At 44.0% G+C, this 26,365-nt stretch overlaps 1 protein-coding gene across 4 annotated transcripts in view; it reads right to left on the reverse strand.

The window, feature by feature from the left end:
• Nucleotides 1-755: 755 nt before the first annotated feature.
• The window catches only part of LOC137431342 (transducin-like enhancer protein 4), a 71,902-nt gene continuing 46,292 nt past the window's right edge, over nucleotides 756-26,365 (reverse strand). For 2 of the 4 annotated variants that reach the window (XM_068122570.2, XM_068122569.2), the window contains exons 13-20: nucleotides 15,785-15,969; nucleotides 15,330-15,409; nucleotides 10,490-10,739; nucleotides 10,092-10,339; nucleotides 9,794-9,941; nucleotides 6,932-7,082; nucleotides 6,700-6,776; nucleotides 756-1,578 (exon numbers count right to left, since the gene is read on the reverse strand). In XM_068122570.2, coding sequence (XP_067978671.2) covers nucleotides 1,471-1,578; nucleotides 6,700-6,776; nucleotides 6,932-7,082; nucleotides 9,794-9,941; nucleotides 10,092-10,339; nucleotides 10,490-10,739; nucleotides 15,330-15,409; nucleotides 15,785-15,969 — 1,247 coding nt within the window. In that variant the 3' untranslated portion in view covers nucleotides 756-1,470. The remainder of the gene's footprint in view (nucleotides 1,579-6,699; nucleotides 6,777-6,931; nucleotides 7,083-9,793; nucleotides 9,942-10,091; nucleotides 10,340-10,489; nucleotides 10,740-15,329; nucleotides 15,410-15,784; nucleotides 15,970-26,365) is intronic. The other 2 variants (XM_068122571.2, XM_078781877.1) reach the window with 1 other exon arrangement.

A 26,365-nucleotide genomic window follows, 5' to 3' on the forward strand; every position in this document is an offset into this window, starting at 1 on the left:
ATAAAGAGAGATAGACAGACACAGACCCCTTCCTTACTCAACCCTCCTACTTGCCGATTCTGGTTTTCCCTACTCATTTTCTCTCTTTGTCTCTCTTTTTTTTTCTCTGTCTCTCTCTCTCTCTCTCATCCTCTTGTTACTTTCCTGTTTGTTTATTCATTGGTCAGTTGTGCCCAATTTTTGCCCCACCACCCCACTGTCAATTTAACCTTGCTCTTCCACAAAAAAACTTGGAGATAGTGCACTTGCCTTTGACCTCTCGTCTGGGTTTGATTCTCAACCCAAATACAAACTCTCATCATGGTGCTTTCAAGGCAGGGCATTGCATTGATTAGCATGCCAAAGTTTAAAGGGGATGTTAAAAAAAAATTGTATACAATGTTGAGGCTCATGGTGGAGCAAGAACATTGACCAGATCCAGACGTAACGGAACAAAAGAAACAGATACACAGACAGAAACAAACAGACAGAAAGAGGCGGAAACACACCAATAGCATGGATGACGGACAAAATAGAAGGATCCATGGAGAAATAAGGAATATTTCAAACAATAAGGGGTATGGGAAGTCTCAGGGCATGGACAAGATGAATAACTTACAACCACAAATTATCAGGCAGGAAAAACTGGAAGCTTGGGAAGGATTAACTGAGGTAGAAAATATTCTTGTTTTGGATGGGGAGTGATCTAAAATGGTGGTGAACAGCTCTCTTGAAGCCCTGGAAGGAATTTGGTTGTCCCATTTGCTCGCATTCACTTGTGGATGTTAAAGATCCTACATTATCAGAATTTTTTTTTTTTTTTTTTTTTTTTAAACAGAGTAGGCCATTGTGCACTGGAAAATTACAAATTATTGTCCTTGTTGAGTGCTGCTTTGGCACCACTCCAGATTCACTATGAGTACATTCACAGCTCAAGAAATGTTCACAGCCAGAGGATGTGAGCACCCTCATGTCCGCAGTGCAGGGAATATGGAGCAACATCAACCATCTGATCATGGACCTGGTCCGATAATCCAGCTGGTGCAGCATGTATAATAAAGAGGATATCGGTCCAGCTGTTTTTACAAAGCTTTTTCAATTGATTGCACTTGAAGGTATTCTTCTGGATTTGTACAACCAACTGCACACCTCTACACGACTCCCCACACCCTACTAAAATAGCCTCATCACAGTCTTTCTTGTAGATCCTGCCTCATATAAAATATGTTAACAACTCTCTTGTCAGAGCACAACTTTCTACAGACAAGTCAAGTTTGCTAAAAGCAAATCCCATAAATGCATCATGATCACATGCACTTTAATGTACAATTCCTGCAAAAGGAAAATTATACCAATAATAAAAGTAACTTGCTTTTTGTACTAATGATGTCTGGGAGCATCATATATTACTGGAACTCTCAATCCTCAACTTGCTTGTTCACTGGAGTAATCACTCAAATCAGGATCTATTCATCTTCCAACACGTTGACTTCAGTAGATGACTTCGTACAAGGTTGCCTTTTTGTCTCCAGATCCTGTCACAATGTATTTGTCATCCTCAGAGATGTCACAGCTCAGCACTGAAGAACTCTCTTTGGACTGCACAAGATCAGAAGAATCTACATCAGCAATTATTGTAGAGCAATGGTACACAAGAAAAAAAAGAGTCCCATTTTCATAAACACTATGCATGTCTGCAACATATACATATACATATTCATATTCATTTATATATATATATATATATTTATATATAATATATACAGACTTGGCATTTAATATGGAATTTTTTTTTTTCTTGACTTGCGTTTATTTTCTTAACTCAGTATATCAATCTGGTGAGTTTCTTTTACACTTTGGTGATTTATTTGTTAAAAGAACCATGTCACTGATTGTCTGTCGCAGCAAGATGTCAACAACAGGATTATATCACAGGTGGCGTGGCAAAATGTACGGACAGGTGCATGTGATGATTGGCTTCACAGTCGGGTATACAAGGGTTGTTGCGTTCTGTATTAGGGGAAAACAACTGCTGCACGTCTCCAAAAGTTATTGCTGCTTCCTCTGGAGATGGTCCGTCAACTCGACAATGCTGTTTGTCATGGAGTGGTGGCTTTACGAAATTACGGCATGAAACAGCGTGCTATTGCTCGGCAGTATGGCATCACTCAAGGTCAGGTGTCAAAGATCCTGAAACGAAATGCTCAGAGGGGTGTCCCTACTCCAATACCGAGGCCAGGACGTCCCCGCAGAACCACAAGGAGGGATGATCGCCAGCTGCACCGGTTAGTCCGCAATGGCGGTACCAAGTCAGCTAATCGGCTTAGGGCTGAGTTGCAGCAACTGACAAATGTGCCTGTATCCAGAAGGCTAGTCAACCAACGACTGGTTCAAGCAGGCTATCGTACCAGGCGTCCCCTGAGAAAGCCATGCCTGACCAGACACCGCCAGCGCCGATTGCAGTGGGCCAGAGAGCACCGTCAATGGCAGCCAGGACACTGGAATCACGTGACCTTCGGTGACGAGTCTAGATTTCTGGTCTATCGTCAAGATGGCCGCGTCCGAGTGCGCAGACAAGTGCATGAAGCCTACAACAAAGATTGTATAGTGCCAAGAGTCCAAGCTGGAGGTGGTAGGGTGACCGTTTGGGCTGCTTTTCATGCAGGGGGCAAAACTGACCTGGTTGTTCTGAATGGAAACCTGAACCAGTTCAAGTACAGGGCCATTCTGGAAGAAACATTGCTTCCATTTGCTCGTGCAGCCTTTCGAGGAAACTTTGTCTTCCAAGATGACAATGCACGGCCTCATCGTGCTCGCATGATCCAACACTTTCTTGCTGACCGTGGTGTAGAGCATATGGAGTGGCCTGCCATGTCCCCGGATATGAATCCGATAGAGAACTTGTGGGCAGAATTAACGCGTCAAATCGACCACTTGGACCAGCAGCCGACCTCTGTGCATGAATTGCAGCAGGCTATTGTCACTGCATGGCAAGCGATTCCTGTCCAAACCTTGGCAAATCTCGTGAACAGCATGCCTCAACGTGTACGTGCTCTCCTGAATGCTCGTGGGGGTTACACGAAGTACTGAACTGTAATTTTACTGTCCGTAATCCCAGTCGTAATTTAACTTTTGTTTTTGTTAAAAAAAAATTTGGCTAATGTGCAAAATAAAGAGATACTTCTGGAAAACGTACAGAAGTTTAACACAGTACTGTCCATGAATTGAGTTCGATATCAGTTTACATCACTTTCAAGGATCAATTTATTTGTTTCGAAATGTCAAATGTGGTTTTTGTTTCTTTTAAAGGTCACATTAACAAAATCTAGAATAATTTCAACATAATTCCAATGAACTTTTGGTTCTAAGACATCTTGAAAAGTAAGTTCACCCCCACAAAAAAAAAATTCCATATTAAATGCCAAGTCTGTATATACACATATATATATATATCTATATATATATATATATCTATATATATCTATATATATATATATATATATATATATCTATATATATAAAGTAGAGTTGGCCTCTATCTATGATCTCTAAGATCTCGAGAACCCGTGGACGGATTTGCGAGCGGAAAGTACTGTTCGACTCGGGATGGTCCCAGGAATGTCACGGAGACATAAACATTTTAAAAATTTCGGGTTTTAAAATTAGCGTATTATTAGCACTAGCAGAAGAGAGAGGGATTCGAAGGGAGGGAGCGCAGCGCTTCTAGCGCTTCTGACTACAGCACACCTTCTATATATATAAAGTAGAGTTGGTCCTGATCTATGTATCTATGATCTCTAAGATCTCGAGAACCCGTGGACGGATTTGCGAGCGGAAAGTACTGTTCGACTCGGGATGGTCCCAGGAATGTCACGGAGACATAAACATTTAAAAAATTTCGGGTTTTAAAATTAGCGTATTATTAGCACTAGCAGAAGAGAGAGGGATTCGAAGGGAGGGAGCGCAGCGCTTCTAGCGCTTCTGACTACAGCACACCTTAAAATTAAAAAAACTTCGGGTTTTAAAATTAGTGTGTTACGCGTAATTAGCGCTAGCAGAAGAGGGAGGGAATCTAAGGGAGGAGCGCAGTGCTCCCTCCAGCGCTTCTGTTAGCGTAATTAGCGTATTTCGGAACGTTAATTTTTCAACTTCATTATTCGGAATCAGTACGTCCCAGAGAACCTTCGTAACGTTAATTTTTCAACTTCATCCGATTGACATGGGACCAACGGCATGTGACAAAGAGTGAAACATACAGGCTACATTTATTTGACGACAATGAGTTCCGACTTCCGACCTCGGTGGGATGACAGGCTGAGTCAACCCCCCTGGTGTGAAGGGGGAGGAGGAGGGGAGGGGGAAGAGAAGGGGAGGGGAACGAGGGGGAAGGGGATGGGAGGGGGGGGAGGGGGAGGGGAAGGGGGGAGGGGGGAGGGGGAAGGGGGAGGGGGGGAGGGGAAAGGGGGGGGGAGGGGGGAGGGGAGGGGCCCTTCTTCCCCTGGGCACCCCCGCACCCTTCCCTCCCCCCTTCCCCTCCCCCCCTCCCCCCCTTTCCCCCTCCCCCCCATTCCCCTCCCCTCCTCCTCCCCCGCTTTCCCCCTCCCCCCCTCCCCCCCGTTCCCCCTCCCCTCCTCTTCCCCCTCCCCCTCCTCCTCCCACTCCCGTGCAAAGCCGGGTACCTCTGCTAGTATATATATATATATATATATATATAAATATGGGCATGTTGTGCATGCAAGTGAGGAAGGGAGCATGTAGTAAGCCATCAGTGCAAATCAATTTTCATTCACTCACTTGTTATTGGTTCAGATTGGAAGTCTTTCAATGAACCTGGCTTGCTATTATAACTTGTGAACGACCATCTTGTGATGTGTTAAATCTGTCTTTGCATCCCAAGATGAGGGCCCAACTTGTGTACATAAAAATGGTGACTAAACAAAGCAGGTGGTTGTGCGGGCAATGAAATCTTCTCTGAGAAATGGCGAAACATACAACAAATGTGAATAACAGCTGCACAGGGTAGGTGATTACTTGATTGTGAGACAGAATAAGGGTTTTATAATGTATTTTTGAGTTCCTTAGTATTCCACTAAAAAAGGAGACACTCATATCCACATGTTTATATATATATATATATATAGATATACAAATTCGAGCAGGAGTACCCGTCGTTGCGGGGGGTTGGGGGGGGAGGAGAACCAGGAGAGGGAGTGGTGAGGAAGGGAGTGGAGAGGGGGAGGTGAGGGGAGATGGAGGGTAAAGATATACTACATATACATCTTTTTTTGGTGCGGGGGGTGGGGGGGTGGCTTTGACAGGCCCCTCCGTTTTTGGGGAGGGGGGAAGGGAAGGAGGAAAACTTTCCCATGCAAAGAGTGCTTCATAACCTCAGTGTTGCACAGGTAGAAAAATGAATTGTAATACCGTCTGCCATCATCACCAGGTGGCGCTACACGGTACACATTTACATCGAGAATTTACGCCCCTCGCCCGGTCCCTCACACCCCCGGATGAAGCCACGGCCACATAACCTATGTTACCCCCCAGACAAAGTTGTATTTGCATTTGTACCCCAAGTAAAGTCTATAAGTGTTTATAGCTGTAGTACCCGGGTGTTCCTCAAGCGAAAAAGAAACATTAACATATTTGCAATGAGGGCAAACATAATGGAAAAGCAATTGCATCCAAATCAGAATCCATCACAAATGTCAAACCATCATTTTACCTTTTCGTTGAATATATGCTGGTGAATGTGCCATTCATCACGTTTCTGAGTTAAGTATGATGACGTACAGGAAGGAGAAGCCATACCACCAACTTCGACCGCTTCCGGAGTTGTTTGATTATTTGTGTTCAAATGTCTGGTGATTGTTTTGTATTTATTTATGCGAATATGTACTTGCATATAACTGTCATTAATCAGCCTGGTGTTGGCTTAGCGGTTAGGGTGCCGGCTTGGGATCCTAGGATCCTGGGTTTGAATCCTGGTCGATCGCTGAATTAACGCCAGGGGGGTTGACTCAGCCTATCATCCTTCCGAGGTCGGCAAATTGAGTACCAGCTTGCTGGGATGAATGATCACGGTGTGTACCCGGATTTAGAATAGGTACACCGTATCCCTGCGCATCGTAAGAGCGTGACCAAGGGTTGGCGTCAGGAAGGGCATCCGGCCATAAAAACATTGCCTCAAACAGGGAACCATGATTGTCATGGGGCACACAAGGCTAACCCCCGCTCTAGCGGGGAAAAATGGCCTTAAAACGATCATTCATATAACTGTCATTAAACAAAAAGGAAGGCATTATAGAGCAATTTTTTAAAACCCCCAAAAACGAATTTTTTTTGGCCAAAAACACTCCCAGGCACTCACTGATGAACCTCTGAAAGTTTGACGAAGATCTGTTCAGCCATCTCTGAGAAAAATGGCGACAGACACACAGACAGACCAACGGCTCTTATATAGTAGACACACACACACACACACACACACACACACACACACACACACACACACACACACACACACACACACACACACACACACACACACACACACACACACACACACACACGTCATATGTAGAAAGTGCTAAATGCCTCCCAAGCAGATAATATTAAATCGCTGGTTTCATCGTCATAAAGCAGCAAAGGAACGACTGACAAGAGGACCTCAGATTAGATCATACCAAAATCTCCAGCAATTACAGCAATTTTCCTCACCTGAAAAATGCTTGCACCATAGGGTGTCCTCCAAGCATTAAGGAGGTTGTCTTTTCCAGTGCTTATGAACCATTTGCCTGCTCCAATCAAACATTGATGAGAAAACAATCATGAATAACACAATGCAAAATGCGCACAAAGAAATGCCATTCCATTGCCTCCTTTGCAGAGAACCGAGAACTTGAAATCCACAAAAGATTCTGGACTCATTTCGGGAAAAAAATATCCTCACCACAATGGGCAAACTTGAGTGAAAGGACACAGCTGTCGTGGAGGTGCAGTTGGTACTTGTCCGGCTTGGTGCAGTGCAGCACCTCCACATTGCTGCTCTCCATGCCAACAGCTAACCATTCACCAGTGGGGCAGTATCCCAGGGAGAATATCTGGTGTTCATACAAACGTACACAAGACTAACCGTAAAACAAATAGGCCGAAATTAATTTTGATACATGCAAGAACAGAAAGGCACTCTTCGACATCGTGATGTCGACCGATATGCCTCCGCCCACATTATTACATTATATTTTCTTGCACTAAGTTTGATTTAAACCCCTTCAGCTGTTTTCAAGTATCAGCTTTTTACCTGACATGACATCTGACCTATTGACCCCAAAATCTAATCAGTTAATCTTTGCATCGTTATACAGACTTGGCATTTAATATGGAATATATATATTTTTCTTGACATGGGTTTACTTTCTTAACTCAGTATATCAATCTAGTGAGTTTCTTTTACACTTTGGTGATTTATTTGTTAAAAGAACCATGTCACTGATTGTCTGTCGCAGCAAGAAGTCAACAACAGAATTATATCACAGGTGGCGTGGCAAAATGTAAGGACAGGTGCATTTGATGATTGGCTTCACAGTCGGGTATACAAGGGTTGTTGCGTTCTGTATTAGTGGAAAACAACTGCTGCACGTCTCCAAAAGTTATTGGCGCTTCCTCTGGAGATGGTCCGTCAACTCGGCAATGCTGTTTGTCATGGAGTGGTGGCTTTACGAAATTACGGCATGAAACAGCGTGCTATTGCTCGGCAGTATGGCATCACTCAAGGTCAGGTGTCAAAGATCCTGAAACGAAATGCTCAGAGGGGTGTCCCTTCTCCAATACCGAGGCCAGGACGTCCCCGCAGAACCACAAGGATGGATGATCACCAGCTGCACCGGTTAGTCCGCAATGGCCGTACCAAGTCAGATAATCGGCTTAGGGCTGAGTGGCAGCAACCGACAAATGTGTCTGTATCCAGAAGGCTAGTCAACCAACGACTGCTTCAAGCAGGCTATCATGCCAGGCGTCCCCTGAGAAAGCCACGCCTGACCAGACAACACCGCCAGCACCGATTGCAGTGGGCCAGAGAGCACCGTCAATGGCAGCCAGGACACTGGAATCACGTGATCTTTAGTGACGAGTCTAGATTTCTGGTCTATCGTCAAGATGGCCACGTCCGAGTACGCAGACAAGTGCATGAAGCCTACAACAAAGATTGTAAAGTGCCAAGAGTCCAAGCTGGAGGTGGTGGGGTGACCGTTTGGGCTGCTTTTCATGCAGGGGGCAAAACTGACCTGGTTGTTCTGAATGGAAACCTGAACCAGTTCAAGTACAGGGCCATTCTGGAAGAAACATTGCTTCCATTTGCTCGTGCAGCCTTTCGAGGAAACTTTGTCTTCCAAGATGACAATGCACGGCCCCATCGTGCACGCATGATCCAACACTTTCTTGCTGACCGTGGTGTAGAGCATATGGAGTGGCCTGCCATGTCCCCGGACATGAATCCGATAGAGAACTTGTGGGCAGAATTAACGCGTCAAATCGACCACTTGGACCAGCAGCCGACCTCTGTGCATGAATTGCAGCAGGCTATTGTCACTGCATGGCAAGCGATTCCTGTCCAAACCTTGGCAAATCTCGTGAACAGCATGCCTCAACGTGTACGTGCTCTCCTGAATGCTCGTGGGGGTTACACGAAGTACTGAACTGTAATTTTACTGTCCGTAATCCCAGTCGTAATTTAACTTTTGTTTTTGTTAAAAAAAAATTTGGCTAATGTGCAAAATAAAGATATACTTCTGGAAAACGTACAGAAGTTTAACACAGTACTGTCCATGAATTGAGTTCGATATCAGTTTACATCACCTTCAAGGATCAATTTATTTGTTTCGAAATGTCAAATGTGGTTTTTGTTTCTTTTAAAGGTCACATTAACAAAATCTAGAATAATTTCAACATAATTGCAATGAACATTTGGTTCCAAGACATCTTGAAAAGTAAGTTCACCCCCACAAAAAAAATATTCCATATTAAATGCCAAGTCTGTACATACATGCACCAAGTTTGAATGAGATCCCTTCAGCCTCTTAAGTAATCGTGGTAACAAAAACCTGTCACAGACGGACACAGAGACGGCCAGACAGCCGGACGGACAGCCGGACGGACAACCCGAAAACATGATGCATTTGGAAAATTCGTCGGCGGAGGCATAAAAAGCAAAGAAAAAACAAATGACAAGTGCTAAATAAAATGGGATATTTTTGTCATGCTTTGCAAAAAAAATCTTTAAAGTTACAATGACGACCTACAGCAATTAATGTACATTTAAAAAAAGGGTGTTAAGGCTTAGAGGTTAATCACATGCTAAATAACAAAACAAGGACAACCACTTTCGTTAATAAATAGAAACCCAGAAAACAAAAATCAACCAGAAGTAGCAAAACATTTTACATAAATTGAGGGACAAGGCAATGGAGCACGTTTTCTGCAAGTATCATCGTCGGGCAAGAAAAAAGTCTTCCAAAATTATTTTATACATTTGAAAAGGCCAAAAGTTTGGTCCAAAGAAAAGGCCAAAAGTTTGAAACTACCATCAAAAAAGTTTGATGCACAAGATATTAATCAGTTTTCTTAAGTGTAAAGTTTTCTTCCATGTTTACATTCCCATTAACCTCCGATATAACATTTGAGATGACAAACACAGCTTTCAGACTCTACCAGGGTCTTCATGTAAAAAACCAAATACATAGGCAAGGGGCACTTAAATCAAACTAGGTTCTCTTTTGTACACATGGTTAGGAGGGAACAGCAATTTTGATAACACCTGTGAGCTGAAGTCGTGCTGCTGCAACTGACGACCCTCTCGCAAGTCCCACGAACGAACGGTGTTGTCCAATCCACCTGTCCATAGCTTGGCACCATCGTGTGAAATATCAATGCAGCTAGCACCATCTGTGTGGCCCTGAAACTGACTGTTTAAATTGGATGTAAAAAGAAATGTAAATTGGAATGTAAAAATGTTTCCATAAAAATGTTTCCATAAATTGGAAATGTAAAAAGTGTTAATGTCACAGGTCGAAGATGTTGGCAATACTACTAGCATAGCATTTGAGTACACTCACCGTACGAGTGTCTGGTTGTGTAGATCCCATACGGCGATGTTACCATCACTGCAGCACGAAAAGCAGACTTTTGAGTCAGGGCTGATGGCGAGTGCATAACACGCCGGGGCTGACGAGGTAAGTTCAGCTTTTATACGTGGAGTGGGAGCCACGAGGTCCCATATAGAGATTGTACTTGCCTCACCGCCTACAATCAGCGTTCGCCCATCTGGGAGTAGCTTACATGAGCGGATGTAGTTGTCACGATTCTGAAGTGGAAAAACAGTTTAAGTTGAGGTAAAATAATGTCAAAATAAAGCATAAAAGAAAAGGCAAGGATGTATGAAGTATTTATGGAAATTAACCAAAATGGTGATAATTATTTTTCAGCACCATTGCATCACGACATTAAATCTTACGAGGCAATCAAGCTGCGAGATTGGCAGCTTGCCACTCGACTGCCCCATGTCCCAGATCTTGACGCAACCCTTCCCACCGGTGTAGACGTGGCGTGGAGGATGGCTCACTGTTACAGCACACACTACATCCCCATGTGGAAGCGAGCCGAGCTGCCGTGCATGCCGTGGGATGCCTGGGGCAAGTAGTGCATCCGGTGGAAATGGCACTGGCTGCATTTGCCCATCCGCGCTCACGTGGAATGAGTAGGCTCTGCACATGGGACACCAAGAGAACAGCATGCACAGAAACAATATAAACACGTCATGGGGAGGGTGAAAAGTGGTGAACACATTCGTTCAAATCTATATAATATTATTCTATTTTGACCATGTGTAACGTGTAACCATGTGTAACCATGTGTAATGTGTCTGTCCATGTGTAATGCTCCTTTCCACCCATTGGTTGGACAGCTGGCCTGACTCCACCCACAATTGTAACCGTAAAAATCATACAGACACCATGTTGGTGCTTTGTGAAGCCAAAGACTTCTTTGAAGCTGTCATTCACAATCACCATGCCCTCTATATAGTTTTTCCCTTCAGTGTAAAACGACAAAAACGACTGTTAAAGGGATCATCAAACATCGAAAAGTTGGTGCCGATAGGCGTCACGGGCCCTGTGAAGGTCGCAGTAAGTATAGGCCTCAGGCTTCAATCTGTCGGCTTCAGGCCTCTGCTGTCATTTTATGGGCCAGTGCAATTGGAATCTATCCGAGCTATATAACCACAATGTATTATATATGCAACACCAGGTACCGATTCCGATTTTTATTGAAGGAATGAAATTATAGTGTACCGTATGAAAAGTGCTTAACCAATCATACCATAAAATAAAATAAAAAAACTAAAAAAACAACAACAGGTACCGTTTCTAATTTTTATTTTTATTTATACAAACACACGCAACTTTTCAAATGATGATGATGATGATGATGATGATGATGATGATGATGATGAAGAATTAAAATCCAGTGAACACTGAAGGCGACACGGATGAGGGTGATGATGAATCGTGCACCGAAAGTGATGTAGGAGAAGGCACTTTATACGGAAGCAGGTGAGTGTGCTGATGAGTAGTGCACTGAGGGGAGGCAGGTGATGGCACTGAAGTTGGTGGAAGTGAGTCGCTGATGAGTGTGCACTGGAGGAGAGGCAGGACAGACAGGACAGACAGGAGAGGGTGCTGAAGCTGTTGAGGTGGAGGGACTAAGGCAAAAAAAAAAAATGTTTGATTGAGAGCTGCCTGGCAAATTGCTGCAGGTATCGATGTAGCTCCTTGTATGGGAGCATCACGACATCCAACACCCTCTTAAGCTTGAGGTAATGCACCATGATTGGGTTGGCTTCGTTCACCCTGTCGGTCAATTGCCCGCATGTCCTGCAGCACCTCACCCAGGAACTTGACTATGATGGATGATGATACATTCTCCATCGCAGCTCATTCATGGGAATGGGTATGCTCCAACTGATCCTCCAACTCCAATGCGACAAGATCCTCCAACTCCTCAAGCACAATGTTGTCAAAGCCTTCTCCTCCCACCTGCCGTGTCAACCGGCAATTTCATTTCTCTCCTCCGTATTGTCAGAAAAGCCTGTAAAGATCTTCACTGCCTGTGGCCACAGGTTTTACCAGCAGGAGTTGATGATGGAGGCTCTTACCTCGTCTCACTCGTATTTGGCAATATATATATACATATACATATATATATATATATATATATATATATATATATATATATATAAACTTTTCTGTCTGGTTCATCTTCGATGTTGAAAACTTTTCGGTTTTAGTTGGTAGCCCATGTAATTAACCTTATCCCCAAGCCTGGTGTTGGCTTAGCAGGTAAGGTGGCTGGCCTGAGATCTTCGGGTCCTGATTTTGAGCCCGCCATGCCATTGAATTAATGCCAGGTGGGTTGGCTCAGCCTGTTATTCTTTTGAGGTCGGCAAAATGAGTACCAGCTTATTGATTTAAAAAAAAAAAAAACCACCTTTAGAGGCCATTTTTCCCCGCAAGCGGGGGTTGGCCTTTTTCGGGAACTGTGGTTGTTGTTGTTTTTCGGTCCCCTTTTTTGAAGCAATGTTTTACGGCCGGATGCCCTTCCTGACGCCAACCCTTTTTGCCGCCTTTAACGACAAGCAGGGAATTACCAGTGAACTGGTACTCAATTTGCCGACCTCGGAAGGATGACAGGCTGAGTCAACCCCCCTGGCGTTAATTCAGCGATTGACCGGGATTCGAACCCAGGATCCTAGGATCCTAAGCCGGCACCCTAGCCGCTAGCCCAACACCAGGGACTGATAATAGGGGGGAATTGCATCAGCTGCACAGCCTCGCCCCAGGAAAAAAATTATGCAACCAGCAGACGCAGGCTGCACATTAACCACAACATATTGTCTCGTGGACGGCTCTATTAAAACAAAGCACACCACGAATGACCAATTGAGCGTTACTTTGAGGCGTTATTCAATAGCGGATTTCACTACATATGCGCGGGAGGAAGAAAGAAGAAGAAGAAGCAGGAATCTTTTACCTGCCGGTCCCGTGCAGCAGCCTTCAATCCTGTAGGAAAGTAACTCAACCGAAGGCAGAATTAGAATGTACAAAAATAATAGGTTTCATTAACGGAACATGAGAACAATGAAACGCGCCGGTTTAATAACTATGATTCTGAAATGGAGTGCTCCCACATCAGACGTCTAAAACAAACAAGAGAGAATATAGAAAAATAAAGGGGCCGTGCGTGTGTGCATGGGATTATCTCAATCGGATGATGTGTCAGGGATCGTCAGGCTGGTGCACGCAGTCCGGACGCAGCACCGGTGTTGGCGGGAGGAAGGCCGCCTGGTTGTTGGCGCGAACCAGGCATCGACGCGCCCTGTTCGCGCGCTGCTAGGCCAGCGTACACTGCAGCGGCAAGCCTCGCTTGTACGCTCGTACGTGAACACAGGGGAGGAGAATCGTCAGCGCTCCACCACCCGTCGTAGCCCAACAAGCAAGGGTCCAGGGTCAATAACGCAAGGGAAATCCAACATGAGAAGGCAGTCCAAACTAGAGGGGGTCCAACGCAAGAAGGTAGTCCAAAACGAGAAGCGATCCAGAACAAGAAGGGGTCCAACGCAAGAAGGAGGTCCAAGCGCAAGAGCGATCCAACGCAAGAAGAGGCCAAAATGCCGGCAAGCGAGTTATTTTATTGGCCGTCTCGTGATGTCACCTGTCCTCCACACCAATGGCCACATCACTTCTCTCTCATGCCATCGGTCAGTGGCTAATCAGTATGTCGCTTCTTGCTCCCTTCCTTCCACCAATCCAAGGGAAGCTTCTTGCCCCTCCCCTGCCAAACACCACCTATTCTGCCAATCGGCGGCCTTTGTCCTGTCTCGTGTCTTCCTTACACCAATCAGTGGCCAGCTTCTTGCCCCTGCCTTGACCAATCACGAGGCCTTCTGGGCGTGGCTCCCGGTCTGCCTGTGTGATGAGTGTTGCTGTGCCAGCTGGTGATATAGCTGGCTGCGGCTCCATCGGCAGTGCCCCGAACTGGCTTCTGGTGAGTTTTATTGTGGGGGGGGGGGGGGGGGGGGGAGATTTAATTAGTGTGTGTGGTAATGGGCCTACCTAGTGTCTATGGTATAGTGCCATAAGGGACAATGGATAGATCACAGGTCTCACAAACAGGGGAATTAGCATAATCCCTACTCTAGTTAGCACAAGGATCATCCTTGCATGATCACAAGGATCATCCTTGCATGATCACAAAGATACACTTAATCCGACATCCGGGCTAGACAGGTCCCTGCTTATGTCATCGAGATGGTTCTTCTTCTTCACGACAGTCGGAACATGATACCTACACAGATCTACCTGATCTATACCTCACTCTACCACAAAATTCATAACAATATTCACACCTTTTCCATCTGTTTCTTTGCTGTCTTTTTAATCCACTGATAAACGAGCAGTGAAAAAGCTTATGCCTTTGCCTTTCAGTATGGCACTGTCTGGGAAGGCAAGTCTAATGTTTTCATTGCTTAGGTAATTTCCTTGCTTTATCAATTTTGTTACCAGGGTATATTTCCAGAAATTAAATACGATGTGACCAGTTATGGTGAATGAGACACATTTGTGTCACTGCCGAATTGTGAAATTTGACAACCCAAATTTGAGATAAAACAGAGCGTGATGACAGGAATCACATAAGTCAACAACCTAAAATCCACCCCAGCTATATATTCTCACCTGAAAAAAAAGCACAAAGATAGAAGGAAGTCAAACATCTTAGGTGAACGTCATACCCTGAATTAAAAGTTAATGACAGGTTAATGAAAGTTCAATACACTACATTGCTGCCTTTCAGTACGGCAATGTCATGGTTTGCACCAACATTCAAATTAGTAGATGAAACTACAGGTAGATATAGAGGGATAGGGGTTTACATTAATATAAAACTCATGGGTAGGTATGAGTGATGTGAGATGTCGATGAACTACTAGCTTGAAAAAAATGGAGGAAAGAGAATAGGACAGACTAGGAAGGCAAAACCACAGGTGAGAGAAAAGGCGGACAAAGGAGTCAAGGTGAGGAAAAACAGCTTAGCCATATAGGAAATGCAACAAGCAATGAGTTATTCAATGAGAAATGTTTTGTTGATGAACCAAAAAAGTTGGAATAAAAGAACCAAATAAATTTTATTCTCGGAATTACGGACATAATGTGAGAACGAAATGCTGGTCTTGTATGATGCTTACTTAGGTAAATGTAGGTTTATTGCAAACGAGACAGTGTATTGAGGAGAGAGCTTACGGTTTCGCTCCTGGCATACTCGAATGCATCGAGACTGAAGCACCGGGAACCCGCATGTGAGAATGTGGATCAAAGCCAACCTTCAGAAAACACAAGGGTTCAAAAAGTTGAGCATCGATGGGTAAGCCTGGAACTGTGTCTTACCGCGACAAATTGGAAAACAATTGCGACAGAAAATTGGGGGTATTCTGAGGAATCCTATTTAAACAAAACAGAGCATTGAACAATGCAGAGCCTCACCAGGGATTTGTCTCGGCGAGCACTTTCACACCCCAGGGGCTCTATATTAAAGCAGGCCGCCTGCGGGCGTTATTTTTAAGTTTAAACGCATGAACAGACATGCACACATATTACACTAGCATCACCCTTTCAGGCTTGGCCATCAAAGAGAATGAGACTTAAAATTTTGTTAACTACACAAAATAAAATAACAGAGTTAGGTAAAGTGAGCTCACCATGGATGAACGAGTGTATGCAGCCGCAGCTGCTGCCATTGCGCTCATCTGCGGTGCTATGGCGTGGAGGCCTGTGTAAGCACCAGGGCTGGGCAACTCTCCATTCAGCACCCCCCCTGCCAGAACCCCAAAGGTAGAGGCAAACGGGCTATGAGTGGCAGAGAAAGGCACACGGAACCCAGCCACTGCAAAACAGAAAACATTTTGGAACATATGTGATGGGGGGAGGGGTGGTGGAGGAATAATAAAATAAAAACTTTCACCATGGATGCAAGTTCTTCGTAACAAAGAAATTAAAAATGAGCGATCAATGGTTCTTTTCCTTTATATTTACAAAACAAAGATTTTGAGGAAAAATATAAATCAAATAAAAAAAACGTAAGGGAGCATAAACACATATATAACAAGAAAGAGCAATCAGAGATTGCAAACCCTCGCCAGGATGTATTTTCAGTGGTTTTAAAGGCTTTTGTGTTAAAACAAATATGGCGGCCGAACAACGTGACAGATGACGTCACCATTAAAAAAAAATTCTCCACTAATTTATTCCAAGATTATGCCCAAGAAATTTCATCTTGATCAGATAAAGTTTTGTACTCGTCAAATTATGATGTCATAATAGAGGCACCTATGACATCATCATTAACATGTTATTCCACATGGAGAGTTCTTTAAAATGAGCCATGTCTCAATATTTTCTATGCAGCGCTTTTGGAGATAGAGGTACAATTTTTTCAGTTTTTCCAAGATGGCGGCAGAACCATGTGACCGATGACGTCATGATTATTTTTTCTCCACCAATTTATCTCCAGATGACGCTCAATAAATTTCATATTGATTGGATGAAGTTTTGTACTTGTCGAATTATGACGTCATAATGGAGGCACCTATGACATCATCATTAACATATTTTATTCCCCATGGAGAGCTTTTTTTACAATGAGCCATGTCTCGTTTTTTTCTATGCAGTGATTTCGGAGAAATAGAGGTGCAAAGGTTTTAGGTTTTTCCAAGAGGGCGTCCATACCACGTGACATATGACATCATAATTATCATTTAAAAATTCTACAGGTGGAGTTTCACCTATGGTGAAAATTTCCTGTCAATCAGACCAACGGTTGCAGAGAAATCATTTATTCTGTGCAGACAAACAACCAAACGGACTCAAATGCAATACCCTCTCCTCTAGGGAGGGTAATAACACTAAATACTACATACAAATATAGTACGACAAATAGATGGGCTAAACGAGTGCAGGACATATTCGAGACAGTCAAAAGAAGGAAATGGCAGTGACCTGGTCACATTAGCAGAATAGTGTACAGCAGATGGACAAGCGTAGTAACAACCTTGAGACAATAGATGGCAAAAGAGACGTCATGTAGGAAGCAACACAAAAGATGGAGAATGAAAGAGACAGATAACGAGAAGTTAACTGGTAAGAGACCAAGGGATCTGGTGCCATTACGTCACGGCCTTCATCCAGTAGTGGACGGAAAACTGCTGATGATGATTAGGACGATTTGGATTATATCTGTCGATCCAAGTCAAATGACAAAATATACTCAACATCAAAAAAAACAAAAAACTTATCAAATCTTTAGGACACTCATTGAAGTCCTTCACACAAAAATGAAAAATATTTGAACACAGAGGTAAAGTTCAACTATCTTTACTAAACACATGTCAATAAACAAGAGGTTGCCTTAATCACAAAAAACAAAAAGCATGAACATCACAAGGAATGGTGCAACAAAAGTCACAGCACTGCAACACAAAGGCACGCACCTGAATACAGTCAAAACAAAATGACAGGAATGGACACAACAATCCTAACAGTCAAGGACAGAATGACAGCAGTCCTCAATATCGTGTGTGTCATCTCTGAGCTGTGATGCAGGCTGTACACCTCCGACGCATGCTCTGTACCAGGCATCTGATGCGGTCCTGGGGAAGTCGGTCCCACTCCTCCTGCAAGCCTTGAATGAGCATTTGCCGATTGATAGCCGTTGATCTCCTCGATGCAAGACGTCGACCAAGCTCATCCCATAAATACTCAATGGGATTGAGGTCAGGGGAATAAGGCATCCAAGCCCCACTTAAACCCACTGTCCATGGAGGAAGTTGGTGGTCAGCAAACAGCATGGGGTCGAGCATTGTCCTGGTGGAAAACTGCGATGTCAGGATGAGCCTGGAGAAATGGCTGCAGATGAGGTCTCAAAACTTCATTGACATAAAGCTGACTAGTGAGATTGTCTTCGATGACAACCAGAGGTGTCCTGAAACGGGTGGAAATGCCGGCCCATACCATCACACTGGGTCCTTCCCAACGATTGATCTGGCGAATACAGCATGATGCATACCTTTCCCCACCTCTGCACCATACCCGTTGATGCCCATCAGCAGCATGGAGGCAAAATCTGGACTCATCGCTGAACAAGACTGCACTCCACTGTTGCTGTGTCCAGCGGCGATGCTGCAGACACCATCTTAGTCTGTTCCGCCGATGCACTGCGTTCAACACTGGACCTCTCTCTGCAAGGACGTCTTGCCACCAGGCCCAGACTTCTCAAGTGCCTCCGCACAGTAGAGACACTGATTCGGTTGTTGTGGCAACCTTTTGTCACTGCAGCTGTTTGCGTCACAAGGCGGAAACAATCACGGAGATGCTGCAGCACAATCCAGCGGTCTTGGTTTGGGGTGGTTACCGGTGGTCTTCCTCTTCGTGGACCATCATTCACAGTTCCAGTTTCACCGTAACGCCTGGCCAGGTTGGAAATTGCAGGCTGTGAGCAACCAAGACGTTGGGCAATTGTTCGCTGGCTTACACCAGCCTCAAGCATTCCAATTGCTATTTAACGTTGTTCAGATGTCAGGCAATGCATCTGAATTTTCTTGTTGTTTTCCCTGTCAGAAGCCTCTAGACTCTAGAGTGACTATAGACAGCAGTAAATGAATGTCTAACCACGAGAACTGAAGGATTTAATTATGAGGGTCATTATTTAAAGGGAAGATCCCTATACAGAACAACTCAAGCATGCCATTGTTGATCAACCAGGTGAATGAAGTGAAGTTCCCGTCACATAATCAGCCATTACAATTGAAGAAATGTGTTTGTAAAGCTGAACATTTCAAAAAATGAAAGTGATAAGTTAATTTTGATGTTCAGTTTATATTAAACAGCTGTGAACCTGCTCGTCCACAAGCATAGATCTTGTATAAAAAGTACGATGATACCAAATGTCAGCAGATCACCACCATGACAATCTGGTCGGTACAATAAGAATGGGTTGAAGATTTATCAAAGTTGGAACACTGCCAACCCTCCCCCCAAAAAATAAAATAAAATGAGAATGGAGAAAGTGAGTGAGGAAAGAAATTAATAGCAAAAAAACATTTGTATCCACTATTTTTGGACTAGCGCAATTGTGATGAATGGACAGAGGCGACTGTAGAAAGATATGATGTTAAGACGACAAACAGACAATCCAAGAGGCAATACGCAATGTCTGGATATCACCAAGAAAAGGTACAAACCATGTTTCATTTTTAAAATTATGCCCTCTAGAATTATTTTTCTGCCCTCTAGTCCCTCCCTTCCTCTCTGTCTCCTCCCTACTCCCCCCCCCCCCCCCCCTTCTGAAAAATCCAGTGTCAAATTGTGCAGGAAAAGACTTCAAAATGTCCACAAGGACAATAAAACCATAAAGATCATAAACAAGCACCTCTCCACCTCACCCACTAAGAAAGATCTCTATATTTTAAAGAATAAAGTATCAATAAATGACGTGTAATAGAATGCAAATAGAGTTTTTTTTAAAAGAAGAAATGACAACATAGAGGCATGTACAGTCGTGGCCAAAAATATTGGCACCCAGGCACTTTTTTCAAATAACTCACAATTTTCTCTAAAAAAAAAAGTTGAAATTTACAAAAGTATTTGGTCTCCATAATTCTTGATTTCACTGTTAATATTACACAACCTTTGTTTTGATTCAGAACTTGATATATCTTTTTAAATCAGAAAATAAAAAGAAATGGCATTGAAAAAATTATTGACACCCGAGACTTAATATTTGGTAGCGCGGCCTTTGGACAAAACAACTGCAGTCAAGCGCTTCCTATAGCCATGAATGAGCTTCCTAAACCTCTCTACTGACAGTTTGACCCACTCTTGTTGTGCAAACTGCTCCAGTTCTCCCAGATTTGAAGGGTGCCTTCTCCCACCTGCTGTTTTCAGATCTCCCCACAGGTGTTCAATGGGATTTAGATCTGGATTCGCTGATGGCCACTTCAGAACAGTCCAGTGTTTTGTCTTGAACCATTCCTGGGTGCTTTTTGAAGTGTGTTTGGGGTCATTGTCCTGCTGCAAGACCTATGACCTTCGACGGAGACCCAGCTTTCTGACACTGGGTTGAACATTGCACTCCAAAATGCCTTGGTAATCTCCAAATTTCATGATGCCATGCGCACATTCAAGGCACACGGTGGCAGAGGCAGCACAGAAACCCCAAAACATCACTGAACCTCCTCCATGTTTGACTGTAGGGAAGGTGTTCTTTTCTTTGAAGGCTTCAATTTGTTTTCTGTAAACATAGAGATTATGTGCTTTCCCAAAAAGCTCCAATTTGGCCTCATCTGTCCACAGGACATTCTCCCAGAAGGATTTTGGCTTGTTCAGGTGTGTTTTGGCAAACTCCAGTCAGGCTTTCTCATGTCTCTCTCTCAGCAGTGGGTTCCTCCTAGGTCTCCTACCATAGAACAACCTTTCATCGAGTTGGCGACGGGTGGTGCGAGTTGCCTAACCCTCACCCTCCACCAACCTAACTTCTGCTTCCAGCACTCCCATCCTTCCCAGTGCCACCATCACAATCTCTCTTGGGACAGAATCGTAGGTCTTCTCTAGATCCACAAATCCCAATACAATTTCACCTTGTACCTCCAACCTCTTCTCCACCAGCTCTCCCAGCATGAACATCCTATCTGTCATTCCCTTTCTAAACCTCTGCTGCTCTTCTCTGATCTCCATCTCCACACTCCTTATCCTCCCATCCAGAATCCTCTCCACCACCTTCATGACATGACTAATGAGTGTATAATGCCCCTGTACTTCCCAGTCCTCCAATCCTCTGGGCATTTAACCCTTTCTCATACATACATTTATTTAACAGCTTTCATCTTCTGCCCATACAGGTGCAGCAACCCTGCATCCAGTTGCCTCCTTCTATCCTTGATCTTCTCTATCGTCTTCTTTTCACTAACTGGCTTTGTTACTTCCTCTGTCCACCATACCTGGCTTCTATTACTTGATAATGCACCCTTTCCCGACATCCTTCCAAACAAAACTTACGCAATTTCACCTAAACACATCTCTGTACTTCTTCCATTCCTCCTCTAAACTTTCCGCTTCTTCGCTAAGCTGCTCCTACCTGGCCCTCATCCTTTCCTTGTACCCTACGATGATGTTGCCCCAACACTTCCCCCACCTAATTACCTTCAGACCCCTGCTCTTAACCTCTCTCCTTTTGTTCATCCATATCATTCTCCCACAACTGCCTTGCAGTCCACAACCCTCCACAACTGTCGCTTCCTTACTACCACCAAATCCAATTTCGTTCTATGCTGTCCACTCCAAGAGGTAATCTTGTGGCTTTCGTGTTTTGAAAGAATGAACCAGCTAAAGGCATCCCATTCCTTGCCACCAGCTCCACCAGCTCTTGGCCCATTTAACGTCCATCTGAGGGCCGGCACGCACATTGATCAATCACCCTGCTTGTGAAACACCGAGATGACAGTTTATAGCTGGGCCGAGGATTTAACCCAGGCTATACAGCTTGGAGGGAGAGTGTGCATACCTCTAGGCCATTGCTCCGGCTTATTCTATTGAATGGCATATGACGACATTCCAACCCTACCCCTCAACCCCCGTAAGTTAATTAACAAATACAGATGATCTTAACCAGTTAAAATACAACAATAAACTCAAATCCAAAACACAATCAACTCTCAAAACACTCCAATTACAACATACTCCAGGCACTAGCATTCCTTTTTGAAAGGAAACTTGATGATTCGTCCAATAAATTTTACCAAAGATAAAGAAATAACTTTTTCCACAAATGTTGTTTCAGCTCACTTCTCTGTTAAACCTCCCATTTGTTCGCTACTGTCCCCATTCGATGTTCCTACCTATTCCCTCCCCATTGCTCAAGTCCAGCTATAATTTCCTCAAAACTACCCACACCCACTTCCTACTGTTGCTCCCCTTCCCCCTCCCCCTTCTCCCCCCCCCCCCTCCCACACCCCGACCCAAATAAATCCTGCCATTACTTCACAAATAAAAAGCTGCAAAGTATTGCATTAATTTTCTGGCTTTACTCAGTCTTAGAACAAGGCTAACCCCCGCTCTAGCAAGGAAAATGGCCTTAAAATGCATGTTGTTGTTGTTGTTGTGTACTCAGTCTTAGAACAGGTTGGTGCAAAGGTAGCACGCATACCTTTGAACAGTCTCGCTTGGGTTTGACTCTCTGCCAGATGATAATTGGTTGGATCTGTGCTTTTGTAGGCTGGGAATTGAATCATAAAGTGCATCGTCCCTCATAGTATGTACGTAAAGCTGGAGATCTGTCTGCGAGCATCATCTGATGGAAGCTAAAGATCCTGGTGGATGCTGAAGTCTTTAGTGATGAGGAGGCAGATTATCACCAGCACATTGGCCAAATTAGAAATTCCTGCTCAGTTACTGCCTGGAAAGGGAAAGGCAAACTTTCCCAGGGACCGCTTTGGCAGCACTGAACTTGCCTCCGGGCAGAGCACCAAAGACAGAGAGATGTGGTTAAGGCAGCTCAAATTTATATCCCTGCAATCTCCACACGTTCAGCTTCTGTGCGAGCCATTTCAAAGGTTTCATGGATGACCACGCCACGTCAATCTGCCCGTAGCTTTTCAAATGCCATCGTGGCAAATAGCAATATCAACTTCCTCGCACAAGGTCAGTAACGCACAAGTGCTACTGCCAGTTATAGCTGAGAAATGGACCGAGGAGCATTGCAAGAGAGTCCTTCACATATGGACGAAAGTACAATTGCAAAATTTCATGTTCTGCTTGGAAAACCTCCACAAGAGGAGATTCATCAGCTAATGATTGTGGCTTTTGTTAAAAAAATCCTCTTTACACCAAACCAGACTCAGGTAGCAGAACGCCATTCAGGCTGGACATGAACGATGCCGTTGATGCTGCATGTGAAGGCTTACCAAGCACGGTGACTGATAGGGAACATGTTCAGAAGGCTTATACCATTCCAATGTTCCAAAAAAAAAAAATTCCCCAAAAAAAATAAAATAAAAATAAAAGGTGGAACAAAAGTATTACCTATACCTCGGATAGGACAGGAAGCAAGCATTTCCCCTGAAAGTGTTATTTATTAATTTATTTATTACCATTAGCTAAGGTTTGGGGAGGAGCTGCAAAACAAAGCAAACACACATACAGACAAATACATGAGACAATCCCGCACTTGATGTCAGGCAAACACAGTGATGAGCTTAGGGGAAGTGACATCACTTTCCAGGGCACAGTGCCATAATTATGACATCGCTTTAATCTCCACATAGTGTGGCAATGGAAGATATATTTCCTCCTCACCATGGATGCCAACCGATGATGTTTGTCCATGCTGTGTCAAGCAAGGAAATAACGAGCACCATTTTAAAAGTATTTTGTGCGACTCGGCCAGTAAAGTGGACAGTTCAAGTGCTAATAAAGAACTAATTTTGATAAACAGGCGACGCCAGAAATTGATCTTATACTTGGTTTGCCCTGCCATCTAACATGGCCGCCAAACCACGTGACCTACAACATCATTTTCAAACTATATGCAACAGTGCTGTGATAATATTTGTAAAATCTCACATCTATTGGGTGCGCGGCTTCAAAGATAACATTTATATTATAAAATCATGATTCCGAAATTAACTTTATACAAATCCGGAAACCCAATGTAGTGGTGTACCAATATGGTGGCCCGCTATCTTGGTCATCCCACTACCTCTTGTTGGTTTCTTAAGCCGCCATTTTGCTCGGCCTACTCAAACGCGTTTTGCCTTGAAAACACGATCGATTGTAATTGAAGTACATCATCCAAATCTGAATTCAGATATGAGGATTGGAAACTGTAACCAGAATAGCCTCGAAATCTGGAGTGAAACCTTGACAAAATCTACCATCTTCCCGATCCTAACAAGTGTATATATTCATTTATATAAGCGATGCTGTGATTCTCACTCTGGGGCCAATTTTAACATAGCCAACATAGCATCAAACGCACACAGGAATCCACGCCCCCTTCACGTCATCATGCATCCGTCCAACATAAGTATGCGATTCTAGCAAAGTATATGCTACCCCTTTACTTAAGACGTACCCTCCAGATAAAAAGAAAATATATAAATATCAAGGGTGGGTGTTACGTGTTCCTCCCCGACCTTCTGGTCTCGGTATACCACCGAACCCCGAGAGGAGTCACGGCAGAAAGAATAGTTATTCAGTGTCAAAATCAATCACTAATGAAACCATCAAATGAAACAATCAAATCAATAAGGAAACCACACCAATCGTTGCCAACGAACAAATAATATATTAAAAGCACACAAGAAGAACCATACAACAATGGTGGCAATCAACCATACAATCAAGATCTTAAGATGGTAACCTAGCTCAAACTCACGGCACCCCCAGGGACTGAAACAGAGCCCTTCTCAATGTCTCTAGAGCACAATGGTGCTCCCGGCGAAGAGGTGATGAGGCGGGTAAGGAGGTGTAGGCAAGGCGGGGACCGTCACGTGGTCCCAGCCAACACCAATTGGCGGTGGAAAGAGGAATCCCAAAGACGCGATCCAAACGTGACATATACACCGTGCAACCGCACCGTATTCTTCAAAGGCCGCTGTCGCGCACCCACATCCTCGGCAAACCACCGGAGGGCGGGACCAGCAGACGCGGCTAAACAAGGTTCCGCGAACGACGCGCGAGGTCCCCGAAATGGCGGACGGCTCTTCCTCGAGCCGCAGCCTCTAGGCGAAGATTCTCCGGAATCTCACACCTGTACCTGGCTTCGCAGGCTTTTCCACAACTCCAGCGATAACACCAATCGCACGAGATTCCTTTCAACGACTCAAAGTTCACTCGCCATGTACGCTCGACCACGCTAGGTACGGAGCTTTTACAAAATGCGTCCTTTCACCTCTGCCTCACGCTCTCTTCTTCCTTGCTTCACGTCTTCCGGTGCACGATCCGATTTCCTGTTGCATTTTTACCATGAGCGCTTTTAACCTTTTAATCACAATAACCATTTCCTTTAAACAACAATAATTGCCGTTTCCTTCCAACCCCGATAAGAATAATAATACATAACCAGCAATGTTACAAGTGGATGACAGCCACAACCACGGAAGGGCCGAATCCGTAACAAGACGTACCCTCCAGATAAAAAGAAAATATATAAATATCAAGGGTGGGTCAAGAAAATAAACAGAAATACATAAAAATCAAACCACAATCTCCCCCAGACCCAAAGCGACTGATCTAAAACAAGTAAAAAATGGAAAGGAGAAAGACTTGTGTGAAATGGGTTCCCCATGTGCTCAATGGCGATCAGTTGGTCATACTCGTATTGATATTCACGACTCATTCACATCATTGGTGATGCACAGGCGATGTGTTCAAATGCATCCTAAAAGTGTACAAAACAAGGAAACATCCACTTAATCTATAGTTGGAGACAAACACACTGAATGGTGTTCACCACAGCCACAAAGAAAGGAAATTGCACATCACGTCCCAGGAGCACTGAAAGTGATGCACATCATGTTCTCCCGCTGTGGCCTTGTGCTCAAACCATCTGGTGCCCCAGGATCAGACTGTGAATGAAGGAGCATATTATGTGGAGGTACTGCAGGAGGCATCCATAAATTGCTGCAATGAGGCGTGATTTTTATCCAAGACAATGCAACTGCTCATTGCCAGCACTACATGGTTTGCTTGCTGCCGAAGAGGGATTGGGTTCTTCCAAACATTCCTCAATTTCCAGACTTCTCATGACGTGTGATTACTGCCTGATTACTGATGAAGAAACTTTTACCGGTATATTGGAACACGGTCAATGAGGGAATGCAGTAATCGCTGCATATTCGAAGCACTGACATATTTCGCTGGCCTCTGATGGAAGTCGTGTGGATTGATGGAATGTGCCTTTAATTCCTGGCAAATCTTACCGAGTGTTACCCTGTCGCACCATAAGAGGTCAAATTAACAATCCTATCTGTTTCCATTGTCAACCAACGAAAGACGTTCAGTTTCTTGAACTTGTAGATTTCACCATCAGCCATGGCCTCTCCCAATCGGCAATGATAAATTTTTAAAGGCGGAATGGAAATGAGATGGGGATTTAAAATATACGTACATATATATCTATATATATATATATATATATTTGTGAACTCGCTTGCCAGAAAGATTAGTGACAGTAAGGACAGAATGTGCTATAAAATAGAACAAGTAAGTACTTATAGGTGACAAGAATA

This window comes from Myxine glutinosa, chromosome 7 (assembly GCF_964187855.1).
Source record: "Myxine glutinosa chromosome 7, kmMyxGlut1.1, whole genome shotgun sequence".
Classification (NCBI taxonomy): domain Eukaryota; kingdom Metazoa; phylum Chordata; class Myxini; order Myxiniformes; family Myxinidae; genus Myxine; species Myxine glutinosa.